A 23,163-nucleotide genomic window follows, 5' to 3' on the forward strand; every position below is an offset into this window, starting at 1 on the left:
AGATTTCTTTTTCGTCATGGGAAAATGCAGTTAATATGGAGGTGACAGTCACTAAACTGTTGAATGGCAGAAAAGTATTTGCTCTAGTTTTATGTTCTGGCTTGTCTGTATTGCTTGAAACTTCATTTTGTCTTTGCGTAAGGGAAGAAATTTCAACAGACTCAGGTTTGAGATATCTCAAATTGTCATGTATTTCTGTCTCAAATCTCTTAATACCATCCATGTAACATTCCTTCAACCACTTGAAGATCCAAATTCCCAACCAGTATTCTCTTCTCCACACTTAATCCAGTTCCTAAAGATTCTTTTTTTTTTTTTTTTTTGAGATGGAGTCTATCTGTCACCCAGGCTGGAGTGCAGTGGCACGATCTTGGCTCACTGCAAGCTCCGCCTCCCGGGTTCACGCCATTCTCCTGCCTCAGCCTCCCGAGAATCTTTAGGGTTGGGTGCGGTGGCTCACGCCTGTAATCCCAGCACTTTGGGAGGCCGAGGCGGGCAGATCACCTGAGGTCAGGGGATCGAGACGAGCCTGGCCAACGTGGTGAAGCCCTTCCTCTACTGACAATACAAAAATTAGCTGGGCGTGTAGTCCCAGCTACTCAGGAGGCTGAGGCAGGAGAATGGCTTGAAACCGGGAGGCGGAGCTTGCAGTGAGCTGAGATTGTGCAATTGCACTCCAGCCTGGGCGACAAGAGCGAAATTCCGTCTCCAGAAAAAAAAAAAAAGAATCTTAAAATAGGAACATAATAAAAGATCGACCCTAACTAAAGAGCACTTTTTAAACTGCCATTAAAAGATGGGTTTCAGAAATCATACACTTTGACGTGTGCCATATGTGGTAACATGCTGTGCTCAAATGTCTTCCATAAATCCAATGCAGAATGTAAAATTTCAGTTTACTGTAGTTACCATAAAGCTGATGCTCTGGCACAAGTGAGCCCGTGCAAACTACCACTGCTGAGGACAGTAGTAAACCCCTTGACCTGCGAGTGCGGTGAGTCTGTAACTCGAGCTGAGGCTTCCAGATCATGACTCTTACACACACACACACACACACTCCTTCTCTAAGATTCCTTATAGCTGATATCTCATGGAAAAATGACAATTTATCATAAATAAATATAGAGACAAAATAATAGTGATCTTTCTCATTTGCAATATAAACTTAACAGCTACAGTTTAAATGATAGCATAGAATTATGCCTAAAATGGACATTTCCAATAATTGTATTATGATAAGTTCTCTGGGCTTGACAACTTCACCTTGCCTCTCTTCCTTGAATGTATTTTATCTGTTTTTTTCTATGTAGTCTTTTGAAGGATAATTTTTATCAATAGCCAACTTTGGGTATTTTTTTAAGTGTCAAATATCACGGTCTGAAAAAAGGATAAAAAAGCTATAATGAAAAAAATCTTAAGGATAACATTTGCTTTACTAATTTTTAATCATTTATCTTTCAGAACTTGTTTCTTATCAAGAAGTTGGCAGGTATGATACGTATATTATACGTATATAAACTGGCACAGGTTACATACTGGGGCATTAGGGGAGTATGTTTCAGGGATTCAAACTGAATTTTTACCTTTTACTTGTTTGTGTTGTTTTCAATATTCTTGGGGATTAGAGAGGGGAAAGTATGTTGTTGTCACATAATAGATGGTGAAACCCAGGAAAATGAAGTACTTGTCCATGGTCCCACTATCAGTAACAGGAAGTCTGTCCTCTGGATCTCCCCTAATGCCCTTATGGTCTAAAAGGCTCGATGATACAACCGAGCCCCTGAAGTAGCTGCCTTCCTCCTTCCGCTCCCCCATCTCCGCCCTGCCCATACTCCAAGGGTCAGCTCCCATCTCTCCTCCCTAATGCCTCACTTCAAGCACTAATCTGGCTCTTTCTGCTCACTAAAAATCATATATTTTCACAGATTTATTTTGTTTCTGGAGAAGGCAGCAAACTTTTACTTCCCTGCAGAAGTAGTTAAGTGCATAGCGTTTTCTCTAAAAAGGCATTCAATAAATATTTGAACTGCCTGTAGAGTTTCAACCTCTTTGAGATATAAGTATCTTAAATATCATAGAGCGCTGAGATTCATTTTTATATTTTATTGCTTTGAATGCTAAAACTATGGGAAATCTTTGGTAAAAATAAAGACAATAAAATCTTCACAATAGCTTTACACAAAGCATTGCACAACAATGTTCTTCAATATACATGAAATAATATAAGAAAGTTCACAATCCTCAGTGAGGAAATTAACTGTACAATATTCATAGTTCATTTTAAAACAAAATATTTTCATAAATATTTAAAATACTTCCTAGGTGCTCACATATTAACATCTGTATTTCAATCAGTATGTTGATCTTTAAAGTATTTATATTAAATAAAAATCAATAGAAGTTTTTTTCTGTTGCCTACCACAGCATAAGTCCCGTCCTCCCCGATTCTGCTGATTTCACATAAAACTAGAGGGAGGTAACTAAAATAAAAATCAGTATGGTTCTCAGTCAAGCCCTCTGTGGAAAAGAGGAAAATGTTTCATGTCTATTATTACACAGACATTTTTCTGGTGGTTTATTTGTGCAGTCTCAAACTTGGCCAGCTTTAAGTTGATCTAAATGAGTTCTCAGCTCAGGACACAGTTCAATTAGCAGCAGTTCCATCAGCACCTGAACCAAGAAAGAAGGAAAAAAGTAGAAAAATGTTTTTCTCCAAGGGTTTATTCAAAATAAATATCTGCGTCTAAGAGAAAAGTGTAATTTTAGGTCTGAAATAATCTCAGTAAACAAGTAACTCTCAAACAGTATTTAATATTGGTAACTATAATCAGAGAGATGACTGGGAAACAGTTGGCTTTGCTGAAATAAGAAAACCAACCAGTTAGGCGGCAATGTTATATCAAAAGTCAAGGGAGGATGGGCACGGTGGCTCCTGCCTGTAATCCCAGTACTTTGGGAGGCGGAGGCAGACAGATCACCTGAGGTCAGGAGTTAGCGACCATCCCGGCCAACATGGTGAAACCCTGTCTCTACTAAAAATACAAAAATTAGCCAGGTGTGGTGGTGCACGCCTGTGGTCCCAGCTACTCGGAAGGCTGAGGCAGGAGAATTGCTTGAACCCAGGAGGCAGAGGTTGCAGTGAGCCGAGATCACGCCACTGCACCCGAGCCTGGGGGATAAGAGCGAAACTCTGTTTCAAAAAAAAAAAAAAGTCAAGGGAAATGACTAGTCTGTGAGAATGCGAGCGTGCAGCCACTGGGGTACATGCTTTTTCTAACCAAATGAAGAAACAGACAAAAATGAAGCAGAAAACCCCCTGGGCTTTAATTCACTCACGTATAACAGATGCTTGTTGGCTCTTGTTTCTTGCAGTGCATTGAATATTTTTATTATGCCATGGCGGGCATTTTGCTGTCCAACAAGGCTCTGAAGCATATCTGAAAAATTAAGTTTATATTCTATGCTGCTATTGATAAAGTGCTCAGTGCATAGCTTTGCGGTGAAAGGAATATAACATTATACACATTCAGTCAATAAAGACATGGAGGCATGAGAAACATGAATGGTCAGTTCTCGCAAATGCTTCAGGAGAGAATTTTTCAACATAAGGCATTTATACAAATTACAGTTTTAATATGTTGCAACTACTAATTTTAATAATTAAAATGTTAATGTTTTGCTAAAAATTAAGCTCTCAAAACACTATACTTTAGCAGGATTTCCAAAACACAAAGTTTATTATCTGTTCTAAAACATTTTTCAAGTTAACATTCTCAGTAGCAAGTGACAAAAAATGGCTTAAAAGAGTATGATCCTTTTTTTTTTTTTCATTGTAAAAAATGGTTCCTGCAAGACATAAATGAAAATCACCTCAATGGGGTTCACATTCCCTCATGATCTGTAACAGCCCAGGCCTCACCTGGAATGTTTTCAAGCAGCTTTTGCTGCGCTCTCTGTTTTGTTTCCTGACTTTGCTCTTCGCTTCTGATTGTGGTCGGTGGTGCCAACTTCCCATGTGGCCAAAAAGCATCCCGGAAAATATTGATGTAGTAGACCAACATTTGTTCACTGAAAATCCAGTTGACTGTGTCCCGGATTTGTCTTTTAAGAGAAGAAGATTTCTTGGATGAGGTTTTTAGAAATTGTGTACTCTGCTCTCAAAAGGCACTTATCAATGCGAAGGTTAAGATACAGCCTGACCTAAATGTTCGATGAAAAAACTAGGAATTGGATTTTTTAAACTCTGGCTCTGAAAGTTATATATATTTTTAATTATTATTATTTTTTGAGATGCAGTCTTGCTTTGTCACACATGCTGGAATGCAGTGGTGCAATCTCGGCTCACTGCAACCTCCGCCTCCCAGGTTCAAGTGATTCTCCTGCCTCAGCTTCCCGAGTATCTGGGACTACAGGTACGTGCCACCACGCCCAGCTGATTTTTGCATTTTTAATAGAGATGGGGTTTCGCCATGTTGGCCAGGCTGGTCTCGAACTCCTGACCTCAGGTGATCCACCAGTCTTGGCCTCCCAAAGTGCTAGGATTACAGGTGTGAGCCACCACGCCTGGCCAATTTTTTTATTTTGGTAATACTGCATGACCATTTATTCCTAGAGCTAGTTTTGTCATTGGCACTAACTTCTCCAAATGTTGGCTGTGTTCAGTCTATAAAGACAAGAACAGAGAGATTGAGTTGTCTGCAGACTGCAACATTTCCATGAAGTGTTATAAGGTGAAAACATAAATCCATTTAAAGACTGTTAGAAGTGGTCTGGGGTCCTGAAGGCCTGCAGGAGGAGCAGGCTTTCCATAGCCGTCTTTTAGTGTTGCTGTGGCAGAGAATGCTGGGCAGGATACTCGGATCCACATAAAGCACTTCACATGCCCATGAGGCAAGGAAAAAGACAGTCCCTTTCACAGATACACCGCTATGTGGCCAATTTCAAAATTCCACAAGAACGAAAACTGGGTGGCAGGCATTTGACTTGCACAGTTACGCATTTGAGTTGGTTACCCAGGTCTTCCACACAACCCCATTTCGTCAGTCATTAGTCAAATTCTTTTTTTTTTTTTTTGAGACAGTCTCGCTCTGTCCCCCAGGCTGGAGTACAGTGGTACAATCTCAGCTCACTGCAACCTCCGCCTCCTGGGTTCAGGCGATTCTCCTGCCTCAGCCTCCCAAGTAGCTGGGACTACAGGCATGTGCCACCACGCCCAGCTAATTTTTTGTATTTTTAGTAAAGACAGGGTTTCACTGTGTTAGCTAGGATGGTCTTGATATCCTGACCTTGTGATCCGCCCACCTCAGCCTCCCAAAGTGCCGGGATTACAGGCGTGAGTCACCGTACCGGGCCAGTCGTTAGTCAAATTCTAACCAGTTACAGGTCCTCTGCTGTCAAGAGACAACTACACACAGTTCAAAGAGCCCAAGAGTGGTTGTGAGGTTGGGAGGAGAAAGTCTCTCCATCAAAAAGGGGAAAAGAATCATCTTAGACTATTTGTGCCAGAAGGACTTCACATTTCAAACTCAATTCATGAATAATAATATATTAAAAAGCCCTTGAAGAATCTGACTTCCAACCAGAATTTTAAATGGACAATGTAAGGTTTTCAGATAGTATCTAAAATAGATGTTTCAAGTCCAGTACTTTGCACATAGTAGTCAGTCACTATTGAATGTACATCTAAACTCCACTATGAGTCAAACTACACTGTCATCTCCATCTATAGCTGCACATCTCCCAGACTCTTCTCTATATTTCTTGGAACTGTGCAATTCAAATCTAGACCATATAAAATAAGTTTATTAATTTAACGGAATTTGTGGTTCACGAGAGCATCTACTGACCTGCCTGCCTACCTTCCTAAAATGTCAGTTTACAACTTGAGATTAGGAAGTGACTCTTCATAAAGGTCATCATCTAAGTTATTTTCTACCGATTTAGATCTGACTTTCTATCAGCCGAAGCCCGTCCGATGCTTTTGAAGCAATTCTAGCATGTGAAATTGTAGTCTACAAGGCAAGAGACACACACTGTGCTGCTGCTTAATTTCATGATGCGTCATCATCTGCTGAAGGCAAAAATAGCAAAGAACCATGTGCTCCATGATCACTACTTGACAAAAAGCCCAATGAAATCAACAGCCTGCAAATCCTCTACACGTGCCTCTTCTCCATCCCCGTGAAAATAACTGCCTGATGTTATGCACCACTCACAACCCACGGCTGCTCATTTTATAATTAAGAGCCAATATCATAAATAGGAGCAAGGAAAGTATGCATGATTTGCTGAAACTGAAAAGGAACTAAATTAGCAAGTCCTGAGTACTGAGAAACAGAAGGCCATCTGGGGAATTTCTTTTAATTACAGGTGCATGCACCCACCATGCCCGGCTAATTTTTGTATTTTTAGTAGAGATGGGGTTTTGCCATGTTGGCCAGGCTGATCTTGAACTCCTGACATCAAGTGATCCACCTGCTTCGGCCTCCCAAAGTGCTGGGATGACAGACGTGAGCCACCGTGCCTGGCATTTTTGGGGGAATTTCTTTATCTAAGGCTTGTCAATACAAAAGAGGTTTGTTTGCCTTAGACTAAAACAAAAAAGTAAACAGGCCAGTTTTTCTGATTAGAACAAAAGCCTATGATACTTAGGTCAACTAAAGAAGCCTGTAATGGACAATTACAGCTTTTTTTTTTTTTTTTTGGAAGAAAGGTCTTGGTCTTTCATCCAGGCTGGAATGCAGTGGCTCACGGCAGCCTTGACCTCCTGGACTCAAGCAGTCCTCCCGCCTGAGCCTTCTGAGGAGCTGGAATCACAGGCATGTGTGTACTACCACCCCTGGCTAATTTTTTTATTTTCTGTAGAGACGGGGTCTTACCATGTTGCCCAGGCTGGTCTTGAACTTCTGGGCTGAAGCAATCTGCCCACCTCAGCCTTCCAAAGTGCTGGGATTATAGGCATGAGCCACTGTGTCCAGCCAACTAAAACTATTTTTTTTTAACCTTAGGTAGAAGTAAACTTTTGTTTCTGACCACAAGGAAAATATATTCATTGGCAAATCAATAAAAAAAAATAGCAAATGTTCTTTACAGTGTTTCCTATAAAAATCTATAAGCTTTATTTGGTAAAACTATCATATTAACCTTGTACCAATGTCTGATCACTAAATCTTTCACTTGGGAAAATCTGATAATTTCACCTTAAAACTTATTTTGTTATATCAAAAAGTGATTTTTTTTTTTTTTAATTTCTAGAAGCTGACTCATATTCCTATTCTGCAGGAAATCATAATGTTTATCTTGTGAAGAATTCTGGGTATAGAGTTACCATATAAAAGATCTTGATAACAGTATTTCCAAATTCCAGGTGTAGAGATGAAGCAGGCACCAGGCCAGGGGGCCAGGTTAGGTCAGCTAATGGGTCTGGTGACTTCAGACAAGCAGTTGATCTCTTTGGTTCCACTTCTTCACCAACAAAATGAGGAGTTAGACTAATCTCTAAGACCCCCTTTCAGGCCTAAACCGATCTAAATCTATTCAACTTCTATTGGCTACGTGACTTTGCAGTTATGAAAAATTCCAATAATTTCTTAGAAACTGATAATAATTGACTGTATTAATTGAGTTCTCAATAACAAACCCAGGGCTTTCATAAATGAATGATCAAAATGTGGACTACTTTTTATGAGCAACATTAGAACACTCAGCGAAAGACCGGTATAAGTATATAATACCTTTATGTATATGGATAATATAATATAGTTTAGAATATACATATGGCTTATAACAGTGCTAGATGACAGGGCCACACATGCACCCCAGTGGATACTCAGATATTAACTAACAAGAAGAGTTAGCACTTCAGTGCTAGACAACTCTAAAAACCTTAATATATGGTCTGTATTTTCCTCTAAGTAAATGCCTGCCATGTGATGCTCATCCTACTTTCCTTCTGGCTTACAGTCTAAACCTTAAACTGATTCTCATTATTTGACATAAAAACATTCTACCCAAGATACTCAAACTAGTTGTGGTGATCAAAGGGGAGCTTTACAGAGCACAGCCTCCTGACCCGCGCCAGCCAGAGTGCAGAAGTAGCTCAAGCTTTTCTTATCTAACTCGCCACATGCATTCTGTGGGAGAAATTCTTTCAGAAACCGATTCTCCTATCCAATCTTAGAATCATATCAGAAATGAAAAGAGAGAGAAAATAAAAGACTTTCAGTTAAATCACTGGCTGCTAGATCATACGGTAATTTGACTGTCAAGGCAAAAGAGTACGGCATGGATCCAAATATTAATTTCATACAACTCACTTGTTGATGGTTCTTCCAAAAGTGACCTGAACGAGGGCAATTAATGTTCTTCTCACCCATTTAAACACTAAAACAGAAACCAGAGGAAAACTTTTTATCACAGGGTATCACAATTTGGGACATTTTCATAGCTGTACAAAGCATAAATCTTACCACTTAAGATCATTTGAGTCCTGCCATCAAGTCAAGACTATGACATCTGCAGAATTTGGGTTTAGGTTAGCGAAATTCTGCTCAGGAAAACTCTTCTGACTAGGCTTTCATTTTCTACTAAGCAACTGATGAGATGAAAGCAGAGTTTTTACAGTGTTTCAATGCCTCCCAACAGCTGAGCTCGCAAGTGTTAAGAGTACTTCATCTGTCCCTGGGCTACTGACAACATGTCTGTTTTCTGCCAGCACACAGTGTAATTCTATTTTAGATTTCTGTCTGCTTGCTGAACCCAATTTTGAACACACTGCGGAATGAGAAACATCTGCAGTCAAGTATTTTGAAATATTAATGAACTGACGGGTCTAACTGTTCCCGTTCGAAGCAGTTTGCAGATCACTGTGTACTTTATATAGACCACGTATTTGGGAGAGGATAAGTGAACGGTGAAGAGCCAGGACCCTGAATGAGAAATGAATTTGTAGTCTCCAGCGCCACCCCCCAGCAGCAGGGCACAAGTCACCTTCTCTGAACCCCAATTTCCTCCTCTGGAAAGGATGGTATTAACATGTGTCTTTCTTTGCACTGAAGGTCTTTCCCCATGTGTGTGAAAAAGACTGTGAAGGGTTCTACAGATCTACACTTTTATTATTGACATAGAGACACATTTTTATAGGTATAGAAAATGAACATAAACCAACAGAAGGCAAAGAAATGCTATGAGGATATTTTAGGTTCACAAATTGGAACTTAAACCCAAATTTTCATTTATATATTCACCTCCATCTATTGAAGTGTTTGGCTACTGACATACGAGGAAATAAGAAATTCAGACTCAGTCATAATGGGGCCAGGAGTTCAGGGCTCTTGTATCCACTAAGAAAAAGTAACAATGGCAAATTCCCAGACATCTCTGTACAAGGGCAACCACACAAATAAAAATCATAGAAAACATAGACTTGGCATTAGACTTCAATATACTCTAAAGCCATTTCTAAATTTTTTAATGGATCAAAATATCCAGTTAAAGTAGTATGAATCCCTCATGTAAAGTCAAGTCTTAGAGTCGGAACCATACCTCAAAAATGTCTTAAACTTTTTGATGGAATTTGCTGGAATGCTGCCAAGCATGTAGACGTGTTCGTTTTAGATTGGCGTTGAGGCTGGGATGATCGTCTGTCAGTGATGATAACTTCACTTTGCCTTTCTAGGGCAGGAAAGAGGTGGCTCATACCTAGAGGGTCTGAGGACAAGTGCAACTCTAGGAAGAGTGCCTGATGACCAGGGGGTTATTTTTAAAAAGAAAGGGGCAGGGGTATTACTGGTCCCTTTCTGTATACTAGAGCAAAAACCAAAACTCATTTTGCTACAAATTTTCTATCACTGATAGCCCCTTACTCTATTATTTTTCCCTCACCTTCCCTAGTCCCCAATACCCCCCGATACCCACATACACACGAGCCCCATTACTCCAAAGTCTTGTTTGTTCAAAGCCACAGAGGCAGCTGCACGAGCACTAGGATTCTGCTGATGACGAATAGATCACATCTCATTATAAATGAGGTTCTATTTATTCTCTCTGAAATGCCACTAGCAAAACCAAATATGCTCCGAGCAGGCAGAGATGGAGGAAGTGCATGCTACAGGCATGGTGAGGAGCCCTGCTCTGGCTGATACTGGCTCTGACACGCCTACCGTGTCTCTTAAGCTCTGTACCAACAGCAAAGACAAAAACAATGATGAAGGCTCGGACAGGGCCCTCATTCTTATCAACTCTATAGGAAACTGGGGAGATGCATGATTTAATGGGCCACATTTCACCAAAGAAGAGTCAGACTTTGGGTAGATTATTATTTGTCTATATTGAATCAAGTTAAACATCACTATGTATGTCTTAAAGCGTCCCAAATATTGAAAGGCTATTAGGTTTTTTATCTGAAAGGAGTTTTCATATGTGGATGATATGCCACCATATAGATACATCTTCAGTAAGTTATCTTCCATTTCCAAAATTTATCTTAGTTCCAACTTTTCATTAGTGTAATTATGCTAAAATATCCTTATGTGTAAATCTCTGCCTGCACTTTAGAATTTCATTTTGTCTATCGCTTAATGTGAATTACATTTTTGGACCCCTTAATCTGAAAATTCACTGATGGCAGAATCTGCATCTGATATGTTTTTGTTTCCCTACAGATCTGTATCTAAAACATATGGTCTCAAAGTGTTTGATGACTGACATTATATATTCTCTTGGCTTTGGCTCAGAAGCTCTCAAAGTGTTTGATGACTGACATTATACATTCTCTTAGCTTTGGCTCAGAAGGAGAAAAAGGTCAATAAGCAAAGATAGCAAAGATAATTCATTCTGGCACTTAACATTTTTCTTGCCTATTCATTCATCAGAGCATCCATCCAGGCATGTTACTGATCACCTACGATGGATCAGGCATTGTAGGAGATACTGAGGATTAAGACACAGAAGACAAATTCAAGTTGCACTTGAAATTTTTTCATCTGTTAACAATTCTTTAAGTGACATGTTAAGGGATTTATAAATGAGAAGGGATCCATGGCCCCATTTCCTATGTAAGACCAACTGGTAGCCTACTCCTTTGCCTCAAGGGAAAAGGTGCTGATGTGAACGACAGAGCCCAGGACATTGCCGCTGCACTGTTTGGCTGGCTGGTGCCATTACTGAGTCTTACTAACCCTTGCTCTTATCATTTGCTTCCCCTTCGAGGTGGTCAGGTGTGCCCGTGGGCACCCGCCATATCTCTAGCTGGTACTGAGGCTCCAGGTATGACAAAGTCTGCTGGTGTCAAGACTTAGAGTATTGGGAGCTGTGAACGTGTGGACGGAGAGTAGTATTAAGTCCTATTCAACGCTCAACACTAAGCCAGGAAGTCCAGTTTACCTGTCACCAAGGTGATGCTTTCGGGGAGAGGCACTTGTACAGCTCTTAAAGAAACAGAACTTTGATCCCCATTTTACAGTGGTTTCTTCTACATACATCTCTCCTTGAGGAATCACTAGGGCAGGATTTCTCAACTCCAGCACTGCTGTCATTTGGAGCAGGATAACTCTGCCGCGGGGCTGTCCTGAGCACTGTAGAATGTTTAGCAGCATCCCAGACTCTACCCACGAGATGCCAGTAGCACCCCTCACTCCACGGTATGACAATCAAAAACATTTTCAGACATCACCATATGTCCCTCCCTCCCTCTGTGAAGAACTACTGCTCAAGAGGAAAAAAGGTAGCTGAAAAACAGGGTAGAGGCATTCCCACGTCCTTGCCATGGAATTATCCTAACACCAAAACTCACTCTTAACAACAGGATTCTTACTGTGCTATGCAGAATAGTTTTCTGTATAACTTTTAGTGATAAGGCAATGAAGCTACGCCAAGTCACATAAAAAGGATTCCAACCTTCTGTAGTCAGAGGAACATGGTGCAAAGTACATCAGGATGCTACGCTACGTTAGGACAGAGATGATATCTGTCTTGGGGTGGTATATGTAGCATAGTGTCTAGTTGGCTCTTTTTTTTTTTTGAGACAGAGTCTCGCTGTCACCCAGGCTGGAGTGCAGTGGTGCGATCTTGGCTCACTGCAACCTCCGCCTCCTAGGTTCAAGTGATTCTCCCGCCTCAGCTTCCCAAGTAGCTGGGATTACAGGCATGCGCCACCACGCCCGGCTCATTTTTGTATTTTTAGTAGAAATGGGGTTTCACCATGTTGGCCAGGATGGTCTCGATCTCTTGACCTCATGATCCACCCACTTTGGCCTCCCAAAGCGCTGGGATTACAGGCGTGAGCCACTGCGCCTGGCCTGGGTTGGCTCTTAAAAGGCTATGTTGAATGAATGGAAGCATGAATATAAATACATGTCTGATGCATTTCAGCAATAAAGGGATATTAAATGCATGTGCATGTACGATTATGTATACCACTTAACTAGCAAATACCACTAAACAATAACAAAGAAGCTTACTTCCTCGAAGTTCAAAAATCTCCCCAATCAACATGAAACATGGTTCAGCCAAGGCGTCTTTCCTCCCATCCACATCATCGCCATAATCTGACAGGTCACTGTCCTCCTCTGTCTCCTCCTGGGAATACAGCAAAGTCACAGGAAGCAGATAACTTATCCAAGAAAATTGGCAGAGTTGTTCTCCTTTTTCAAGTGTAAATCCCAAACTATCTACTCATATTTTAGCCTTAATTTTTCAGTTTTCATGCAGAAACTATCCATTCTCAACACAGAGGACAGAATCAGAAAAGCTTGATTCTAGAGCCTTATTCAAGGCTTAAAATAAGCTAATTTTAAAAAATCTGTCACTGTATTAATAATCGTTAATTAATAGTGAATTAACAGACAATAAAATAGTTTTCTAACCATTTTGAATTTCAAAACTAAGGCTTTTATTTCATTTTATTTTTTTTAGTTTTCTCTCCCTTAAAACAGCAGGAAGTAAATATTTCTAAATTCACTTTTTTTTTTTTTTTTACAAACATGCATTTTAAAGTAATTTGGTTATTTTTAAAGCTGTGACTTAAGCTTTTATTCTGTCCTTCGGATAGTCCCATTTCTTCATCTGCACATCAGCAGGTTTCAGTTAAAAACTCATATGATCTACCAGGCACCAGGCTAGTGCAAATGAGTGTGAGGTGCCTTCTGGGGAGACTGACAGACACACAGGGCAGGACACAGTGCTGTCCCAGAGGTGCCGACGTTAGGTGCTGGAAGCAGCTGAGGAAGTGTACCGCAATGTCTGCGTAGAGGCAGCAGCTGAAACGTGGGCCCAGGCAGGTGTTTGGGAGGTACTTACATCAGGCGAGCAGAGGAAGGGACGGGGAAGTCATAAAAGCTAGAGGAGTTCCCTAAAACCTCACAGCATCACAGAAGTCCAGCAACAGCAAACGCCTCAAAGAGGCTGAGAAAGGTAAAGACTGAGAGGAAGCCACTGGCAGCTTCAGGTCACTTCACAGAGTGACTGAGCCATATGTCAACTCCAGGGGTTCAGGAGTAAAAGGGAGGTGAGACAGGTAAGCCAGCCAGGTACAGACGGACACATGAAGGAAAGAGGGGGAGACGCTTGGGGGGCCAAGGGTAGACGTGTGGACCGGAGCAGGAATGGGTGTGCTCTGTGGGACGTGCTGACTTCCGCGCCAGCTGAGAATGCAGAAGAGCAGTGTGCTCCTTTTCACCATCAGTTCCGCTGTCCAAACTCGAAGCCACCTCCGATGAAGAGGCAGTGACATCTGGCAGTGGACTGAGGGGAAGCCACATTTCAGAGGTGGTCCTGTGCAATTTGCAAGAGGGCCAGGCAAGGTACCTCCGTGGTGTGCACAGGAGTGCACAGCCTACTCTGGAGAGAAGTCTGGGGTTCAGAAGATGAGATCGAAAGCTCTGCAGGCTCTATACATTCCCTTATCCACACACTACTGCCAGATCATCCTGCTTCAGTATAGCCCATGCTTCTTCATGCCTGAGAATACAGCCTAAACTCTCAGCCTGGCGTGAACCTCACCCCTCCCCGCTTCTGTGCTGTACCTCATCTTCCATTAGAGCACGGCACAAAGCCGCCAGTCCAGGCCAACGACCTCCAGCCTATTCCATAAACACAACCTCCTCTACTGAACCTTCAGCATGAATCCCCCGCCCCCACCCACGACGGCCCACACTCGGCCTCCCTAGACCTGGGGACTGGCGCCCCGTGTGTAGCGGGGTTCCTGCAGAACTTCCTACTCTCCTTTCACTTACCAACTCCGAAGTGAGTCACTGCGAGTCACTTCCAACTGCGAGTCACTTGGAAGAATTAAGATACAGAAATACAAGCAGGTGCCTCAAAATGTGACAGTGATGATGGCTGAAAATGGAGGGATGTGCTTCCCCCCATGAGGAGCACGAGCTTAGTATCTGCTGAAATACGCTACAAAAGTGGTTCACCCTTTGGACAGCTCACCTCCTGGTGGGAGAAGAAGTCGCGAGGAAGTCTTTCCAAAAATGAGGATAATGAAAAGGAATTTTTTTTCCCCTGCACATCAATAACCTTGAGGTAGTCAGGAGAAGGGCTCAAGAAGGCATAAAGTGCTTCACTCTGACACAGTCTTTCATCTGACAGCAGATTCTGTGGAAGAAAGAGGATTAATGCTCTAGTGTGGGAAACTGTCTGTGCGGCTGGGAGCTACAAGCAAAGGCAAGCAAGGCGGAGCTGTCACAAATTTACTTTCCTCAGACTTCTGAGCCTAAAACCACTTCCCCTTCCCCCTGAAACAAACTGTATAAGATCAACTCTTAATGATCTTAACGGCAAACAATCCTCTCCAGGTTAACTAGTAGTGCCCAAATCACTCCGCTCATGGGAGACACCTATGCAGAAGGTAGAACTCACTCCACTCTGCACCGCCTGGTACAGCGGAAGATTCTTACTTTCCAGCTCACAGATCCAGGTGCTATCACTTGTGAAATACAACTTTCACTCATCTGTGTTTGACCAACTTAAATTTTTGCAAATTACACATGGATACCTCTAAATTGCCTTTTATGGTTATATTCAGACTTTGTACATCAGCTGAAAAAAAGAACTTTGAGTTATCACATGGTGGCACTACCTGCCAGGCAATAGTTTCATTTCCCCATGCTGCCACTTTCCAGGCAGTGCGCGTTTACATAATTAGGTAACAGTTTCTTTGCTTTTTTTTTGAGACGGAGTCTCACTTGGTCATCCTCGGTCATCATGCAGTGGCGCGATCTCGGCTCACCGCAACTTCCGCCTGCCAGGTTCCAGCAATTCTCCTGCCTCAGCCTCCCAAGTAGCTGGGACTACAGGCGCGTGCCATCACGACCAGCTAATTTTTGCATTTTTTAGTAGAGATGGGGTTTCACCATATTGGCCAGGCTAGTCTCGAGCTCCTGACCTCGTGATCTGCCTGCCTCGGCCTCCCAAAGTGCAGGGATTACAGGTGTGAGCCACCGCACCTGGCCATATATAAGTTTCTACTGGCCCTCAAACTGGAAAGCTCCGAAAGTTCTGTATGTACTTACCTGGCCTTAGAAGAGAGTAAAGAAGAACATAAATTGAGCTTGTCGATGTACAAGCAAGTGCTACATAGTAAGATGGCAGAATTAACAATGTGACCACAGAATATTTACACATCTAGTATTATAAGACGTCGGGCTTAGGAATAAGTAAACCTACAGGAACTGTCAGCCACGTAGGGAGATGGAACACTCAGGAGCCAGCTATGCCTCTGATGACACAGTGTTGGGGGAGGTGGAGGTTCAGTTCCAGAGGGGTTGGTCCATGACGGCAACATCCTATTTGTTGAGATGGCGAACGACCTGACAAGTGCTATGACCTTCCCTAGAAAAATCACCTCTGAGAGGGCCCAATACTGCCACGCTGGGGACAAAGGGTCCATGGAGCACCATCGGCATTCACGTACCCTGCAGAAGACTGGCCTGGAGGTGGGCAGGCCCTGCCATCGCCATTGAGAAGGAGATTAAGGGGGATGGGCAGTGCCCCTACTGCCCTCCCTGTCCCGGAATGCTGCAGTCTTTGTTTTTCAGAATTAAATGGTCAGTTCAACTTGTATGAGAAGATGGATCAGAAGGAGTGAGATATTCTCCCCCTACCTTGATGTCCTTCCCTCATCTACTCTCTAACATTTCACAAAATAGCAGGATGATACTAATGGTAAGTCTCAAATTTAATACAATCAGCATATTAATAGGGAAATCATTAGAGATGTAAATCTTTGACCTTAAATTATATTCAATTATGAAGGAAAACAACTCAAACAATTCAACAGCAAAACACGCGCGCGCACACACACACAATAATCCCATTAAAAAGTGGGCAAAGGACTTGAATAGAGACAAATGAAAACATAAAAATAGAAAACAGGTAAATGAAAAAATGATCAACATCATGAATCAGGGAAATATAAATCAAAGCCAGGAGACACCATCTCACGCCAGACAAAAGAAGTGCTGGCAAGGATATGAAAGAAAAGGAAACCCATGTACACTGTTGGTGGGCCTGTAAATTAGTACAGTCATTATGGAAAATGGTACGGAGGCTCCTCAAAAAATTAAAAATAGAGCTACCATATGATCCAACAATGTCACTACTGGATATGTATCCGAAGGAAATGAAATCAGTATGCCAAACAGATATCTGCATTCCCATGTTTAAAGCAGCACTATTCATAATAAAGAGGCAAGACATGGAATCAACTTAGGCGTTCAACAGACGATTGGATAGAGAAAATGTGGTATACATACATCAAGCTTGTCCAACCCACAGCCTGTGGGCTACACGTGGCCCAATGCAAATTTGTAAACTTTCTTAAAACATTATGAGATTTTTTTGTGATTTTTTTTTAAAGCTCATCAGTTATCATTAGTGTATTTTATGTGTGGCCCAAGACAATCCTCTTTCTTGCAGTGTGGCTCAGAGAAGTCAAAAGATTGAACAAGATGGAATATTATTCAGCCATGAAGAAGAATGAAATCCTGCCAATTGCAACAACGTGAATGAACCTGGAGGACCTAAGCTGAGTGAAACAAACCAGAAAGACAAATACTGCATGACCTCGTTCATCTGTATAATCTGAAAAAAAATAGATATATTAGAAGCAGAGAGAGGTGGTTACCAGAGACTGGGGAGGTAAGGATGGCAGAGATTGGTCAATGGCTGGAAAGTTACGATTTAACAGGAAGAGTAAGTTCTGGTGTTCTATTGCTCAGTTGGGGGACTATGGCTAACAGTAAGGTATTATATATCAAAAAGGAGCGAGAAGAAAGGTTTTTTAATGTTCTCGCCACAAAGAAATGATAAATGTGGCTGGGCACGGTCGCTCACACCTGTAATCCCAGCACTCTGGGAGGCCGAGGCAGATTGGTCACCTGAGGTCAGGAGTTCGAGACCTGCCTGTCCAACATGATGAAACTCCATCTCTACTAAAGATACAAAAATTAGCCAGGCGTGGTGGCATAATCCCAGCTACTTGGGGGGCTGAGGCAGGAGAACTGCTTGCTGCCTCAGCCCAGGTAGCTCCAGGTGGTGGAAGTTGCAATGAGGTGAGATCGTGCCACTGCACTCCAGCCTGGACACAAGAGAGCAAGAGTCCGTCTCAAAAAAATAAAGAAATGATAAATGCATGAGGTGATGGATATGCTAACTACTGTGATTTGATCATAACATATACATGTATCAAAACATCAAACTATACCTCATAAATACGTAAAAGTGCAATGTCAATTTAAAGAATTCTTTAAAGGATACAAATATGCAGAGTATTTTTTTCAGTCTCAGAATTTCTAGCTTCTACTGCATAGGCAAAACTTGTTTTATGAGGCAAAGTTCCATGCCTCTGAGAACTTCAGGGCTTTAAGAGCCAAGGTGTGATTAACAATTATACTCTGAATATAGATGGTGCAGCAAAGGAAAAAACAGTGGTTGTTATTGAGGACAGCACACCTTTGGCCTTATTATTTAAAAACAGACTGAGAGAAAATAATAAAGTGTTTAAAGGAAATTAAGAAAATATCTTCAGGGCCTTGGAGTAGGCCAAGATTTCTTAATAGGCACAAAAGGCATTAACCATAAAATAATTTTTTAAAAAAATGATAAAGTGGGCTACATTAAAATTGAGAACATCTGTACATTAAAAGAAATCATTAAGGAAAAGACAATCGATAGAAAGGGGGACAATATTTGTAGCACATAAGATCGGACAAGGAACTCATATCCAGACTGTGGACAAACCCACACAGCATTATGGAAAGGATGAGCAGCAGCACAATAGAAAAGTAGACACAACAAATGGCCAGGCGCAGTGGCTCATGCCCGGAGTCCCAGCACTTTGGGAGGTCCAGGTGGGCAGATCACCTGAGGTTGGGAGTTTGAGACTAACCCGACCAACATGGTGAAGCCCCATCGCTACTAAAAACACAAAAATTAGCCAGGCGTAGTGGCAGGTGCCTGTAATCCCAGCTACTCAGGAGGCTGAGGCAGGAGAATCACTCGAACTCGGGAGGCAGAGGTTGCAGTGAGCCAGGATCGTGCCATTGCACTCCAGCCTGGGCAACAAGAGTGAAACTCCGTCTCAAAAAAAAAAAAAAGAAAACACAAAAACCCCAAACACAATGAGATACCACGACACCCAAAATGGCTAAGAGGAAAAAGGCAAAAAATAAGTGTTGGTGAGGATGTGGAGCAATCAGAACCCTTACACACTGCTGGGGAGGGTATAAAAACTGCTATGACCATGAAGAAAAACGGAAAAATCCTAATCTCTGGGCATCAGCCGACATGTATCTGCCAAAAGACAAGTATTACATGTTTATATAAGCACTCTTGGTAAAAGCCTCAGAGTGGAAAGGAGCCAAAAGCTCATCAACAATGGAATGACTCCGGAATGCAGTGTATTCACACAATGAAAACCTTTCACAGCAACAAGAATGAATCGTCTACAACTAAGATGACACGATGGACGAGTCCCGTGAACATCATGAGTGAAAGAAGTCAGAGACGAAGGAATCCACACCATACGGTTCCATTTATGTAAAGTTCAAAGACAACTGTAACTAATCTATGGTGTTGGGAGCTGGGACAGCAGTTCCCTTTGGTGGGGGGCGGTGATGGGAGGGAGCCGGGGGCTGCTGGTGAAAATCAGTTTGTTAGACTGGCTGCTACTTACGTGGGTGTGTTCAGTTTGTGAAATGGAGACAGTTACACCCTTACGTGTATTTTTAGATGTACATTTTATTTTAATTTAAAAAAAACACCTGGCCGGGAGCGGTGGCTCGCGCCTGTAATCCCAGCACTTTGGGAGGCCGAGGCGGGCGGATCACAAGGTCAGGAGATCGAGACCATCCTGGCTAACACGGTGAAACCCTGTCTCTACTAAAAATACAAAAAATTAGCCGGGCGGGGTGACGGGCGCCTGTGGTCCCAGCTACTCGGGAGGCTGAGGCAGGAGAATGGCGGGAACCCGGGAGGCGGAGCTTGCAGTGAGCCGAGATCGCGCCACTCGCTCCAGCCTGGGCAACAGAGCAAGACTCCAGCTCAAAAACAAACTAACTAACAAACAAAAACCAAAAACAAACAAACAAACCAAAAAAACACCCAAGATTTTTTTAGCATCTAGCATGGCTTGTGAGAACAAAAACCAAACTACCACGCTCTTAGAATGATGACAGTTTAACCCCAAATAACTTTTTCTCTCATATCCCACATTTTTCACTTGCTTACCTGTAAAAACTTATTTAATTGATTCTTCGACTTCTCCATAAACTTTTGATCTACAGATTTGAAAGGCAGCTTGCTAAGAGAAGGCAACTGGACTTTTTTTAAAGAAGGGACGCACTGTGGGGGGAAAAATGAAATGTTAGTATTTTGAAATTACATTTTAATCTTAAAAAAAGATTGAGAATAATAATAATTAGAACAAAACAAATCTCCTCCTCCTGTACTTGTTCCTCTGAGGTGAAAACCTACCCATTTTAATCAGGCTTGAAGAACTGGGAGGAACGGAAACTGATGGAAACCTACATCCTCAAACCTACAGATCCCTGGGAGCTGGGAAGTCACACGGCCAGGCTGGTACGAGGGACCTGCACACCACGTGGAGCGGCACATGATGTGACAAATGAAAACCTGGCTCACAGAAAGTTTTTCAACTAGAAGGTGTTGTGTTGATAACATCTCCATAAAAAGCTAAAGTTAACAAAAGTAAACAATGGGAACAAAGAAAACTTGGGTTGTAGCTCTATTACTGCATTTCTTTTCTGTTTTTTTTTTTTTTTTTTTTTTTGAGACAGGATCTCACTCTGTCACCCAGGCTGAGTGTAGTGGCATGATCATGGCTCATGGCAGCCTTGATCTCCCGGGTTCAAGCCATTCTCCCACCTCGGCCTCCCAAGTAGCTGGGACTATAGGCACACACCACCATGCCTGGCTAATTTTTAAATTTTTGGTAGAGGTAAGGTCTATGTTGTCCAGGCCAGTCTCAAACTCCTGGATACAAGCGATCCTCCTGCCTCGGCCTCCCAAAGGGATTACAGGCATGAGCCACCACTCCCGGCCTTATTACTGCCTCTCAGTGGCAAACTATAGATTGTAAGTATATTAACAAAATATATTCCTAGTACGAAAAGAGCACCCTTCGTGGATTAAGTCCTCCCTTCTACCAGACACTGTGCTAGAAGCATGGCATGTGTTATTTCATCCTTACAACAACTCTGAAATTTTAGAGAAATGAAACAGGCAGTGAGAGCTGGAAGGGAAGACTAGAATCACAAAGTACCCAAAAAGGTGCTTCCTGTCACAGCTGCCGACAGGAAGCGTTCTCACAACAGGAAAACTCACACCGTAGGAAAGGGCCGGGGTAAGACAAGAGCCCAGCCATCAGTCCACAGACAAGGAAAGAGGACACAGGACGGGCATGGACTTCCATGTTTGTTTCTTTTAATGCTTCCATGTAATTGTTTCGATTGTCTAAGTAAATTTTACTTTCCCAAGACATTTCAAAATTTTCCCTCAACTCTTTTTCCTCCTGCTTTGATACTAAACTTTGGTTTCACAATAGTTTTTCACAGAGAAAACAACACATTTTTTCTGTAGTATCAATTTTACTCAACAACTTTGGGGAAAATTCATTGTTATACTGAGACAAATTTTTGCTTTCCACACTGCGAAGGTGACCAAAGGTCGTCTGAGAAATGTAGCATGCATGACATTCAGTTTTGGTCACTGTCCTTAAAAAGCAGTTGAAGAAATTATAGTGTGTAGTGATGAAAACAGGTTAAAAAGCCACTCTGGGGACAAGGTTAAAGAACAGAGACACATTTCATTCACAGAAGAGGAGTCTGAGAGGTGCCCATGAGGTTTTGTAAAGGAGCAGCGTGGCTTCAAACCGCGTTTTCAAACTTTGTTTTCCTTCCTCCTTTCTCCTTAATCTCAAGATGTAACTTTGAGATAGGCTGCGTATGTGTCTCCTTTCATTCTGAAGAGCAGCCTGGGAATGTGCTGTGAACCTCCACTCCCTTTCTTTCCCCATCCCATGCTTCCATGCTTTATGCACACTGATTTGCCCACATGCTTGTTAAGCACACACCATGCTCCTTATCTGGTCATCTATTTCCTTAGAAGCTTCAAGGGCCAGATCCTGATACGGACTAGACACCTCCAGCCACAGCGGCGCCGGCTGCTTCACTGGATGGAACAACAATTCAAGACGAGCCATCAGGGCAGGTCACGCCACCTGACAACTCCTAGTCCCGCTGCCTCTTCTGCATTCCAAACCCTCTCTTTAAAATCCCCTGGGTTCCCTCCACAATTCAAGGGTGGACATTTTTATTTTTATTTTTGAGATGGAATCTCACTCTGTCGCCAAGGCTGGAGTGGAGTGGCATGATCTTGACTCGCTGTAACCTCCGCCTCACAGGTTCAAGTGATTCTTTTGCCTCAGCCTCTTGAGAAACCGAGACTACAAGTGTGCACCACCACACCCAACTAATTTTTTGTATTTTTAGTAGAGATGGGGATTTCACCATGTTGGCCTGGCTGGTCTTGAACTCCTGACCTCAAGGGATCTGCCCACATCAGCCTCCCAAAGTGCTGGGATTACAGGCGTGAGCCAACATGCCTGGCTGAGGGTGGAAAGTTTTAGTAAGAATTCTGCCCACTCCTTCCCTTGCTAGCATGGATAATAAAATCTCACTCTCTTTTTGTCACACCTCACTCTTGTTATTATGATGATGGCTTCTTTCTACAAGCAGCGAGCAGCTGGACCCTATGACAGTTACAGTTTGACCAGTATCAGTTCACGCTGAGGAAGAGAAAAATGGACCTAAATTCAAGTAGAAATAATTGAAGAACTGTTCACTGCTGGGGAAGAAAGGCAATGACCCGTAGCAGAAGGAGAATTAGAGAAGACAGCAATTCCTGAGGACAAGTAGGAAGAATAATCTAAAAGTAAGATTCTATTAATAATCTTGATTTAGCCATTATGTACATGTCCTATGACAAGTCAGTTAAGCTCTGGGATCAGTTTCCCTCATTTCTCAAATAAAAGAATTAACCTAGATTAGTGGCTTTCAGACATTTTACATTGCAATCCAAAATGCACATATACACATACACATAAATAAAACCGAAACCAAAGGTCTATGAAACAGTGCTCATTACTACTGCTGCTACTACCAAAAAACACAATGGTGTTTACCATGTGCCACACATTCTTCTAAATGCTTTACATACACATATTCCCTTAATTCTCGTAACAACCCCATAAGGTAGGCACTATTAGTATTCGTTTTCACTGATAAGGAAAAAGAGATAAAAAGCAAGTGAATGATAAATCCCAGGTCAGGCCGAGCACCATAGCTCACACCTATAATCCCAGCACTTTGGAAGCCGAGGTTAGTGGATCACCTGAGGTCAGGAGTTCGAGACCAGCCTGGCCAACATGGTGAAACCCTGTCTCTACTAAAAATACAAAAATTAGCTGGGCGTGGTAGCACATGCCTGTAATTCCAGCTACTCGGGAGGCTGAGGCAGGAGAATCGCTTGAACCTGGGAGGCGGAGGTTGCAGTGAGCTGAGATCGTGCCATTGGATTCCAGCCTGGGCGACAGAGCAAGACTCCGTCTCAAAATATATATATGGATAAGTAAATAAATAA

The 23,163-nt window shown here is 42.3% G+C and overlaps 1 protein-coding gene and 1 long non-coding RNA gene across 10 annotated transcripts in view; one reads left to right on the plus strand and one right to left on the minus strand.

Annotated features, from left to right (window-relative positions):
- Positions 1-2,083: 2,083 nt before the first annotated feature.
- Positions 2,084-23,163, minus strand: part of LOC105466567 (sorting nexin 25) — a 149,420-nt gene continuing 128,340 nt past the window's right edge. For 4 of the 9 annotated variants that reach the window (XM_011715597.3, XM_011715598.3, XM_071092744.1 and 1 more), the window contains 7 exons: positions 19,732-19,845; positions 14,434-14,598; positions 12,459-12,576; positions 8,316-8,382; positions 3,920-4,101; positions 3,337-3,437; positions 2,084-2,670 (listed from right to left, as the gene is read on the minus strand). In XM_011715597.3, the coding sequence (XP_011713899.2) occupies positions 2,590-2,670; positions 3,337-3,437; positions 3,920-4,101; positions 8,316-8,382; positions 12,459-12,576; positions 14,434-14,598; positions 19,732-19,845 (828 nt within the window). In that variant the 3' untranslated portion in view covers positions 2,084-2,589. The other 5 variants (XM_071092742.1, XM_071092746.1, XM_024788123.2 and 2 more) reach the window with 5 other exon arrangements.
- Positions 15,490-18,604, plus strand: LOC139362263 (uncharacterized). The gene is made up of 2 exons (XR_011620727.1): positions 15,490-16,167; positions 16,921-18,604. It is a non-coding gene; the product is annotated as an uncharacterized lncRNA (long non-coding RNA).

Source organism: Macaca nemestrina, chromosome 3 (genome assembly GCF_043159975.1).
Source record: "Macaca nemestrina isolate mMacNem1 chromosome 3, mMacNem.hap1, whole genome shotgun sequence".
NCBI classification, from domain to species: Eukaryota; Metazoa; Chordata; class Mammalia; order Primates; family Cercopithecidae; genus Macaca; species Macaca nemestrina.